This window comes from Prionailurus viverrinus, chromosome D1, assembly GCF_022837055.1.
Source record: "Prionailurus viverrinus isolate Anna chromosome D1, UM_Priviv_1.0, whole genome shotgun sequence".
Lineage (NCBI taxonomy): Eukaryota > Metazoa > Chordata > Mammalia > Carnivora > Felidae > Prionailurus > Prionailurus viverrinus.
The window spans coordinates 110,153,496-110,164,262 of NC_062570.1; the positions used below are offsets into that span (position 1 = coordinate 110,153,496).

The 10,767-nt window shown below is 50.6% G+C and overlaps 1 protein-coding gene across 1 annotated transcript; it reads right to left on the reverse strand.

Annotated features, from left to right (window-relative positions):
• Positions 1–3,341: 3,341 nt before the first annotated feature.
• On the reverse strand, positions 3,342–6,048 carry SCGB1A1 (secretoglobin family 1A member 1). Its single transcript, XM_047823418.1, has 3 exons — positions 5,994–6,048; positions 3,865–4,052; positions 3,342–3,374 (listed from the first exon to the last, which is right to left on the reverse strand). The coding sequence occupies exons 1-3, from the start codon at positions 6,046–6,048 to the stop codon at positions 3,342–3,344; spliced, it is 276 nt and encodes a 91-aa protein (XP_047679374.1).
• Positions 6,049–10,767: the final 4,719 nt, after the last annotated feature.

The window sequence follows — 10,767 nt, forward strand, 5'->3', positions numbered from 1 at the left end:
GACATCACTCCATGGATTTCTTTTATGGCTTTTATCACAGTTTCATCTACCTGTCTGTTGACTTCACGTTTATTTTGTGGGAGCTTCCCCGCTTGATTGCCAGCTCCAAGAGAGCAGAAGGGCCTGCTTTCTTCACTGCCGTGCTTGAGCCTTAGTACGGTTCTGGCCCAGAGCAGTCACTTCACACAGACGTGGATTACGAAATCCGCTCCTGGGTTCCTTAGAGTGCCCAGCGCCACTGTGAACACATTGGACGTGCCCGTAAATACCTAGGGATTAATTTCATGCCTGAAGACTCCTTGGCCACAGAAGAAAAGGATGACTGATTCTCTTTCTGCAGGAAAGTGGGCTGGACAGGGACTCAGGGAGGGGGCAGCGGCCCAAGGCAGGGCACAAGAGCATCAGGACCCTAGACAGCAGTGACCCGGTGGTGAACAGCCCTGTGCCTGTGACACCCCGCCCCACCTCCAGATGCTCTTCTGGGCAGAGATGTCTTTAAAGGCAAGACTGATGTGAACAGACAGTTTGACTTGTAGGCTTTTGCGATGTATTTTATTTTTACATTTTATTTATATATTTATGTAGTGCACACGGGAGAGGGGCAGAGAGGAGGAGAGACAGAATCCCAAGCAGGCTCCATGCCATCAGCACAGAGCCCGATGAGGGGCTTGAACTCATGAGCTGTGAGATCATGACCTGGGCCGAGATCCAGAGTCGGATGCTTTTGCGATTTAGACCTGGAAATAGGATGTCCTAACAATGGTGACGGCTGAAGGATCTAGCAAATGTATAAGCAGGGGCTGTTTTTTTTTCCTGTTCTCCACCCCCTTTAAGAATAGATCGATAAAGCAATACCTATCAAAAGAACACCAGCATTGTTCACAGAGCTAGAACAAACAATCCTAAAATTTGTATGGAACCAGAAAAGACCCCAAATAGCCAAAGCAATCTTGAAAAAGAAAACCAAAGCAGGAGGCATCACAATCCCGGACTTCAAGCTATACTACAAAGCTGTAATCATCAAGACAGTATGGTACTGGCACAGAAACAGATCCATGGAACAGAATAGAGAACCCAGAAATGGACCCACAAAAGTATGGCCAACTAATGCTTGACAAAGCAGGAAAGAATATCCAATGGAAAAAAGACCGTCTCTTCAGCAAGTGGTGCTGGGAAAACTGGACAGCGACATGCAGAAAAATGAACCTGGACCACTTTCTTACACCAGACAAAAAAATAATCTCAAAATGGATGAAACACCTAAACATAAGACAGGAAGCCATCAAAATCCTAGAGGAGAAAGCCTCTTTGACCTCGGCCGCAGCAACTTCTTACTCAACACATCTCCGGAGGCAAGGAAACGAAAGCAAAAATGAACTACTGGGACCTCATCAAAATAAAAAGCTTCTGCACAGTGAAGGAAACAATCAGCAAAACTAAAAGGCAACCGACAGAATGGGAGAAGATACTTGCAAACGACCTATCAGATAAAGGGTTCATATCCAAAGTCTATAAAGAACTTCTCAAACTCAACACCCCGAAAACAAATAATCCAGTGAAGAAATGAGCCGAAGACATGAATAGACGCTTCTCCAAAGAAGACATCCAGATGGCCAACCAACACTGCTGGTGTTGGATCTCTTTTGCACTGCTGGTGGGAATGCAAACCAGTGCAACCACTCTGGAAAACAGTATGGAGGTTCCTTAAAAAACTAAAAAAAGAACTACCCTATGACCAGCAATTGCACTACTAGGCATTTATCCACAGTATACAGGTGTGCTGTTTCGAAGGGACACATGCACCCCCATGTTTATAGCAGCACTATCAACAATGGCCAAAGTATGGAAAGAGCCCAAATGTCCATTGATGGATGAATGGATAAAGAAGATATATATATATGATATATATATATATATATCATATATATATATCATATATATATCATATGATATATATATATGATATATATATATATATATGTATTCTTTATCCATTCATACAGAATGAATACACACAATACATACACACACAATACTCACACAATACATACACACACAATGGAGTATTACTCAGCAATCAAAAAGAATGAAATCTTGCCATTTGCAACTATGTGGATGGAACTGGAGGGTATTATGCTAAGCAAAATTAGTCAGTGAGAGAAAGACAAATATCATATGACTTCACTCATATGAGGACTTTAAGATATAAAACAGGTGAACATAAGGGAAGGGAAGCAAAAAGAGTACAAAACCAGGGAAGGGGACAAGACATTAAGAGACTTTTAAATATGGAGAACAAACAGAGGGTTGCTGGAGGGGTTGTGGGAGGGGGCATGGGCTAAATGGGGGAGGGGCACTAAGGAATCTACTCCTGAAATCAGTGTTGCACCATGTGCTAACTTGGATGTGAATTAAAACAAAAAAGAAAATAGTTTGATAAATAATTTCATCTGACAAATGTGAAGTGAAGAAAAAAATCTAACCCGCCATCTTTCGGGACTCCAAGTGAAACCCACTGCTGACCCTGAGGAGTCAGGGTCCGTCATTCTCGAAGGCACCCCAAACACCCTGGGTCCCTAATGGAGGAATTGAGCCTATTCCCCACTCCGGCCTTTGTCGCCTAAGTGTCTTACAGGAAACCAATTCCTTCCACGCATGGTTGTGTGCTGTGTGTGACTTGAGGCGCCTCTGACAACGGGCCACCCAACCCCTAACAGATCCCAAATGCTCTAACCGCATGCTTGAAACGTCCACCATTTGTCTACAGGAGACAGAACTCTCTGGAAAGCGCCATCTTTACTTGCAGGCATGTCTGGGTAGCATAATCACCTTAACTATTTACTTTTTCACCCAAGAGCGGGATTCCAAAGAGACTGGAAGAAACAGAGCAGTGGATTCCATCACTAACTGGACGCGGGTTGGGGCGTCTTTCTGAGGGCAGCCACCACCCCGTTGGACCCTCCCTTCTTCCACCGTGGGTTAAGTTTGAGCAGGGCCCTGGGTGGCTCTCTGCCCCGGCAAGGGACTGTGTGCCGGTCCCCACTCCTGCCAACTGTGAGGAGCCTGGTGCGCGTGGGGAACAGGAAGTGAGACTCCTGGGCTCCTTGGAGATATGTTTGCACAGCCAGTGACTTTCCCTTTGTCCCTTTGCACTTGCTACCCTTGCCCTGGCAGCGACACACCTTCTCACTGGAGCAGGGGGACAAAAAAGAGGGGGGGTTCGGGACACAAAGGTGAGATGCTTGTGCTTTATTGAAGGGAGCCAGGCTGGGGACACAGTGAGGGAAGCGTCTGGGGAGCAGCAGGGACTTCGGCGGCTGGAGACCTTCAGCTTCTGAATCCTAAGCACACAGTGGGCTTCTTACGATTTTGTCCTAAAACACACACAAAAAAACCCCCCAAGACAGTGGCGAGTGAACCTCAGAGGTCGACCGAGATGACGAGACGCAGGAACTTCAATGTCAACGAAGAGGTTCAGTGGGTCTGGGAAGAGCTGAGCTTGTAAGCGTTTTTGACTGTTTTGATTATTTATTTTGAGAAAGCGACGGGGAGAGAGAGAGCAGGGAAAGGGCAGAGAGAGAGAGAGAGAGAGGCAGGGAGAGAATCCCAAGCAGGCTCCGTGCTCCCGTGATCTGAGGAACGGTGAGATCAGGACCTGAGCCAAAATCAAGAGCCGGACGCTTAACTGACTGAGTCACCCAGGTGCCCCTGCAGAAGCCTCTTAAAAAGGGGGAGGGGACTGAGCCTGCTTCCCCAGGGATATTTGCACTGGGCCAGAAAAGGCTCCAAAAAATGGTCCCAGGCTGCACCCAAGCGAGGGGGGAGATCCGCTCTCAGACTTCGTGAGTCAAGGAAGCTGGGTACCGTGAGCTTTAAGATGCTCTCCTCGGCCTTCTGAGGAAGCGTGTCCACCAGCCTCTTCAGCTGGATCCCCGCGTCTTTCATGCCCGCGTCTGGCAAGAAAGGTTCAACGGCGGCCTCGTAACTGGAAAGCGTGCCCGTGAAGAGGGTTTCCGTGACGTTTAGAAAGCTCTGGCAGACCTCTGCGGAAGCTGAAGCATAGAAAAGAGAGAGCACATGTGTCCGGGCCCTTTTCCAAGCTGGCAGGGCCCCTGGCCGGGCCAGTCCCCAGATGTAAGTGGCCGGGCCTGTCAGCAAGAGATAGCAGCCTTTTCGTCGAAGGGATGCGTTGAATGGGAGATCTGGTGGTGCTCAAGGAGTTGGCTCTTTGGCGCCGCGGGGTTCCTTCCCGGGTTGCAGCCTTCTGCGGCTTGTCTGAGCCTTCCTGGCACCTCCTGGGCTGGGGCGGGGCGGGGTGCCATGTGTGCCTTCTGCGAGTTCTAGGCAGAGGGCTGATGGGAGGAGGTGCTGACCTGATCTTTTATGCAACGTGGGGTCTGGGGAGAGGCTACTGAGGGCTTCGGTTGTCCCACCAGAAATGTGCCTCTTACCAAGGGTGAGTGATGATCTCAGCCGCTCGCTCCTGGGACGGGGAGGGGAGTGGCAGAGTCAGGCTCTGGCGGAGTCAGGCTCTAGCCAAGTGCAAGCCCTTGAACTTGGCCTGGAAGAGGCGCTGGGCCCTGTGGTGTGCACTCACCTGCCCACAAGCCTCTTGCTTCCCTTCCTGGCCCCACTATATTCCCTTCACCCAGAGTGCTCCCCAGTTGTGCTCCCCCTTTAGGCTCCTGCTCCCAGGAATGTGGGGGAGAGTCACCGTTTCCTACGCCCTACTTGGCCCTTCTTCCCATGGAGTCTCAGTCCCCGTCCTTGAATTTTCTGCCTGTGTGCAAATTCGGCTTCCCCGCCTGGAATCCGGGCACCCCCAAGTGGCCGCTCCAAGTCAAGCCCTCTCCAGAACTTTGAGCCCTGCTTTGCAACTTACTGTGTCATCTGGCAAGTATCTTTATCTTTGTGTGGCTCCATTTCTTCATCAGTAAAGTGGGAATCATACCCCTATTTCATAGGATTATTGTAAGAATGAAAAGCGGGGGGCGCCTGGGTACCTCAGTTGGTTAAACGTCTGACTTCAGCTCAGGTCATGATCGCATGGTTCACGGGTTCCAGCCCCGCGTCGAGCTCTGTGCTGACAGCTCAGGGCCTGGAGCCTGCTTCGGATTCTGTGTCTTCCCCTCTTTCTGCCTCTCCCCCACTCACACTCTGTCTTTCTCTCTCTCAAAAATAAGCATTAAAAAAATTAAAAAATAAAAATCTTTTTGCTTCTTTGCTCATGAAAAGGAGTAGAAGAGGTTGATACAGAGTGAAAAACAGGTAACTCAGTTCCCAAAAGATCAGGGGGCTTCAAGAGAAGTAGGATCCACCTTCCTCCCTTCCTTCTGTCCCTTCCTGCTTCCCTCTTCCCTCTCTCTCCCTCTCTCTCATTCCTTTCCTCTTAGTGATGGCTGCAACTATTCAGAGACTCCTTATCCTTCTGGAGGAGGACAAAAATGTTTAGAAAACTCCACTCTGGGTTGGCAGTTTCCCAAAGGGAAGATCCCTTTCTAGAATATTCCTCTCTGCCCAGAATGGGAGACCTTGCCTTTGCTTGGGTTTCTTTTGGAGACATGGGGCTCTATAGCTCTTTCTAGCCTCTTTGGCTCCCAGAGTAGCGTGGAGACCCCAAACTTGAAGGCTTCACTGTACCAAGGTCTCTTGGCGTCTTGGGGGTTCTCCAAGACTGGGCTCTGAGAAGCTCATTATTCCTATTCTGTTGGTCATTGAACACACATCCATACTGGATCTCCTCCAGCCCTGCCTCCAGTCTGTTCTGACTCTGGAATTCTGAGGTTGTTGGATATAGAAGATGGGATCCTTTCCTGGTTTCCCCACAGGCTCAGGGTGCTCCCCAAGTTCCCAAGATGGGCTTGTTCACAGGCCAAGACTCCTGGCTGGGAGTCAACCTTCCAGTAAAATAGGTGCCCCCTCTCCTGAGCACAACCGGGTGGCAGCGAGGGTTCCTGAGCCGGGCTTGGGGAAGAGGGGCTCTGGGCACTCACCAAGACTACAGCAGAGAGCCAGGGTGACCAGGGCAAGAGTCATGGCGAGCTTCATGGTGGTCAGGAGGCTGGTGAGTGAGGCGCTGGCTTGTCTCTGGGTCCGATGGTCTCGTGTGAGGTGTGCTCAACTGGGGTGCCTTCTTAAATAATCCAGGCTGCACTTGGAGGGAGGGAAGAGGGCAGGGCCTGGGCTCCACCGATGGGACCACACTATTTACTTGGGCATCAGCTTGGTGGGAAAAGTAAATGTTCTTTTTGCTCAACCCGGTTTCTTTCTCCATTGAAACTGAGCTCACACAATGGGGCACTCGGTCAGGGGAAACCCAGAGTTCCATGTGGAGGCCACAAGGGGACCCAGGTCAGAGGGCACGGAGCCCTGGTTGCCTGTGCCACTCTCTTTGAACTTGAGCACGGGAGCAGTCTAGATCAACAGAGGCAATTAGAGTCCACCTGGACCCATCGCTCCAGGAGAAACCGAGGTCTTAGGCTCATCCCACAAGGTGCGACAGGAATGGGGCTCAGGACTTTGGATACTCCATTGGGCTTCTCTCACTGCCTCTCGAAGGAAGGCGGCTGGGGATGTCGCATGGACCAGAGCATCTTCATGATCAGACTTGGGGGAGACCCTGGACTGAAGCATGTTGACAGATAATGGCCTTCTCCAGAAAGCCCACGAGAAACCCAAGCCTCAAATCAGCCTGGAGAATGCACTGCTCGGGGCTGGGTCTGTTCCCACCCGAAACTGCTCTTAGGTCCTGCCCTCCTGGTGGCCAAATCCATGGGCACTCAGTCCATATCTCGCTTGGCCTCTTAATGGCCCTGACCCTTCTGACCTATTCCTTCTTGCACTGTTCTCTCTCCTGTGCTCCCAAGGCTTTCTTTCCTGCTTTCTTTCGAACCATCCTTGTTCTCGAGACATTTATTCTTTACCAATGGCACTTACGTATCATCAGCTCCAGACTCTGGCCGTAGCCCCTTCTCACCTCCCTCTGCCACACCTGTGGCTGCTCCCTTCCTTCTCCAGTGCACCTGCCTTAGGACACAGGCTTGGCCTGGTAAAGCCAACTCTTAAACGGCCTCCCATCCCGACTTGCCCTCATCGGGAAGGCCTGTAGAAAGATCTTTCTAAAAGCCAGCTGATCGTGTCCTCTGTCTTGAAACCCTTTGAAAGCATCCATTTGCGGACAGGGTAAAATTCAAGTGCGATCTACACTGCTTTTGCTGACCACTTAGCCTCATTCCGCCACTTCCCTGCCTAGTGATTTAACCCTATGTTAGTATTTGTGGATGTGGGAACATTCCGTATGTTTCTTCATGCCTTTCTACCTTTTCACAAAGGATGCCTCGTGCCTGGAATACATACCTCCCGTCTTGTCTACTTCTCCAAATCCTGTTTGTACTTCAACATTCGGTCAAATGCCCATTCATTGATTTCGTGTTGAGCACCTATGTGCCAAGCATTGTGTTAGGGGGTGGGGAATGGGGTGGGCCCCTTGCAGGGGCCCCCTGCCAAGGTCTGTATGCTCAGAGTCCTGGGAAGCTCTGGAAGAGGTTTCTTTTTTTTTTTTTTTAATGTTTTAAATTTTTGTTATTTAAAAAAAATGTTTATTTATTTATTTGGAGGGGGGTAGGGCCAGGGGGAGAGGGGAAGAGAGAGAGAGAATCCCAACCAGCCTTCGAGATGAGCCTGAAGCGGGGCTCGATCTCAAGAAACGTGAGCTCATGACCTGAGCTGAAATCAAGAGTCAAACACTTAATCGACTGAGCCACTCAGAAGCCCCTTTTTAATGCTTTTTAAAAATGTGTTAAAATATACATAATACAAAATTTACCATCTTCATCACTTTCAAGTGCACGGTTGAGTGCATTAAATCTATTCACGTTGTTTCGCAGCCATCCCCACCAGCCATCCCTGTAGCTCTTTTCGTCTTACAAAACTGAAACTGTCCCCATGAGACACTAACTCCCTCTGCGTCCCCAGGCCCTGGCAGTCCCCATTCGGGTATCTGTCTCTGTGATTTTGATTCCTAACTGCCTCATGTATGTGCAATCCCACGGTACTGGTCTTTCTGACGGGCTCATTTCACTTGGCACAATGTCCTCAAGTTCGTCCGTGGAACATATTGCAGAATGTCTTTCCCTTTGAAGGCCGAATAATGTTCCGTTGTACATGCAGACCACATTTTGGCATCCGTTCATCGGTCGGTGGACACTCGGGCTGGGTCCGCATTTTAGCTATTGTGAACAACGCAGCTATGAACGTGAGTGCACAGTCTGGAAGGTTTTAATCTGGAGAGATGTGGTCCGATTTCTCTTTGGATGAGATGACCCTGCCTCTTCTGTGAGGAAGGGCTGGGGGAGGGGTGGGGGTGACAGAGCGGCTCAGCAGAAGGGGCGGTGGGCTTCGGACCAGCTGACCAGCTGATGAGGGCAAGGTGAGGGTCTGAGAGACGCCTGGACAGGCTAGAATAGGGCAGGTGAGACAGAGGGAGGCGACAGAATGAGCCGGGTGAGTTTCTGGCTGGGGCAGCTGGGTGCATGGGGTGCTTTTTTCCTGACAGCAAATGCCGGCTACAATAGGGTTGAGGATGGGGGCAGAGTGGAGCCTTCTCCAACCTGCAGCTTTTTTTTTTTTTTTTTTTTTTTTTAACATTTATTTATGTTTGAGAGAGACAGAGCATGAACGGGGGAGGGGCAGAGAGAGAGGGAGACACAGAATCCAAAGCAGGCTCCAGGTTCCGAGCTGTCAGCACAGAGCCCGACGCGGGGCTCGAGCCCACGAATCACGAGATCATGACCTGAGCCGAAGTCGAACGCTTGACCGACTGATCCACCCAGCCGCACCTCCCCTCTGTCCCCGCCAAAAAAATAATAATAAAAGGAGAGAACAGGTTTTGGGTTTAGGCTGAGTTGCCTCCCAGACCCGTCACTCACTAGCTGTAGTATCCCGGGCCATGTCCATCACCCCTCTCTGCCCTGATTTCCCTGTCTGTACAGGGAGCATGATGATATTATCTGTTGTATGTGGCCGCCTCGTAAGTGGGGCTGGCATGGAGAATGCGCTCTGTGAATGAACGTTGGTGAGTGTTGTATTTGCACGTCTCCACTGTGAAGCTGCAGGAGGAAGGCCCTTTCTGTTTTGAGTTTCCTTGCTCGAGTCTCCGGGGCACAGAGGATCCTGAGTGAGGCTCCCTGCTTCCGTGCTCGGCCGACGTCATCAGGATGAGCTTTTCCTTTGTCCCACCTACTCTACTCTGTCCATCACATGCGCAGCCGTGATGGCTTAGCTGGCTCCCATGTTCCAGACCTGAACCCAGGCCGGGAGATGAGAGCTCACACGAAGAAACGGTAGTTCTGAGGTCCCCCTGTACGGAAGAGAGGCATAGAATACGCAGGCGTATCTTTATATTTATTTTTATTTATTTATTTTGAGAGAGACGGAGAGGGACAGCACGAGCGGGGGAGGGGCAGAGAAAGAGAGAATCCCAAGCAGGCTCCACGTTGTTAGCGCGGAGCCCAACGTGAGACTCGAACCCACGAAACTGTGAGATCATGACCTGAGCCGAAATCAAGAGTTGGACGCTCAACCGACTGAGCCAGCCAGGCGCCCCTCAGGGCCTGTCTTTCTGTCCCCTGAGTCATAGGGTTGTAGAGCGAGGGTCTCTCCGTGTTTTCTTCCCTGAACCAGCTGTCAGATAGGGAGGGCTTCCTGAATACATGGTGTGGCCACTTGGTGGCACAGCCCAGTGGCTGTGCAGAGAATGACCTGATGAGTGTCATCAAGACAGTCCTAGGGGTGGCTCAGAGGGTCAAGCGTCTGACTTCGGCTCAGGTCATGATCTCGCGGTTCATGGGCTCGAGGCCCGCGTCGGGCTCTGTGCTGACAGCTCAGAGCCCGGAGCCTGCCTCAGATTCCGTGCCTCCCCCTCTCTCTGCCCTTCCCCCACTCGCGCTCTGTCTTGTTCTCTCTCTCTCTCAAAAAATTAATAAACATTAAAAAAAAAGACAGTTCATTGGGTCAAGAATCTTAAAAGTGCAGCGTTTGTGAAAGACTTCAGTCTGTGCTCTTCTCCACAGTTTGTTGTGGGGACAGTGCGTGTCTTGTTCTCGCTCCTGCCATCTCTCTCTGGATGCTCCTTTTCCAGTTCCTCTGTTACTCCATATTCCTTTTTTCCCTCCCCTCCCTTCCCTCCTCTGTACTCTCTTCCTGGGCACCTCATCCGTGCTCACAATTTCAGTTACCTCCTATGTTGAGACGACTCCCTAATTTATATCCACCCCCCCCCCCCCCCAGCATTCTTGGAGTTGCAGCCTTGACCATCCAATGCCTGCTGGACATCCCCATCCAAATTTTTCAAAAGCCTTCAAACTCACTTTGTACAAAGTCAGACTTACGATCTTTGCTCCTAAGCCTGGTAAACCTTTCCCCAGGATTCCGTATCTCAGCAAATGACCTCACCACCCAATTGGTCACGCAACCCGGAGACACATCTTTGATGCCTCACCCTCCCTGGGGCCATCTTGACACAGCCTCATGTCACCATCAAGTCCATGGGTTTGGACACAACTCTGATGGTGTCCTTCTCGCTGTTCTCTGAGGGGCCTTTCAGATCTGTCAGTCTACCACCCAGGTCCTTCTCTTCCTCGTCCAACTCCCTCTGGGGCCATCAGGTCCAGGCATCACAGCGGGGTCCTGAAGCTTTATTTAGTTTGCTTATTTCCCTCTGCTTTGGGGATATCACAGATTCATGATAGGTTTATTTGAGGGGCCACT

Bases quoted from the DNA above. Each gene is read 5' to 3' on its own strand.
- SCGB1A1 (XM_047823418.1), bottom strand. From the start codon at position 6,048: ATGAAGCTCGCCATGACTCTTGCCCTGGTCACCCTGGCTCTCTGCTGT. The intron at 4,053-5,993 runs GTGAGTGCCCAG...TCTATGCTTCAG, and splicing joins GGCTCTCTGCTGTAGTCTTG to CTTCCGCAGAGGTCTGCCAG. The intron at 3,375-3,864 runs GTACCCAGCTTC...TGTGTGTTTTAG, and splicing joins AGAGCATCTTAAAGCTCACG to GACAAAATCGTAAGAAGCCC.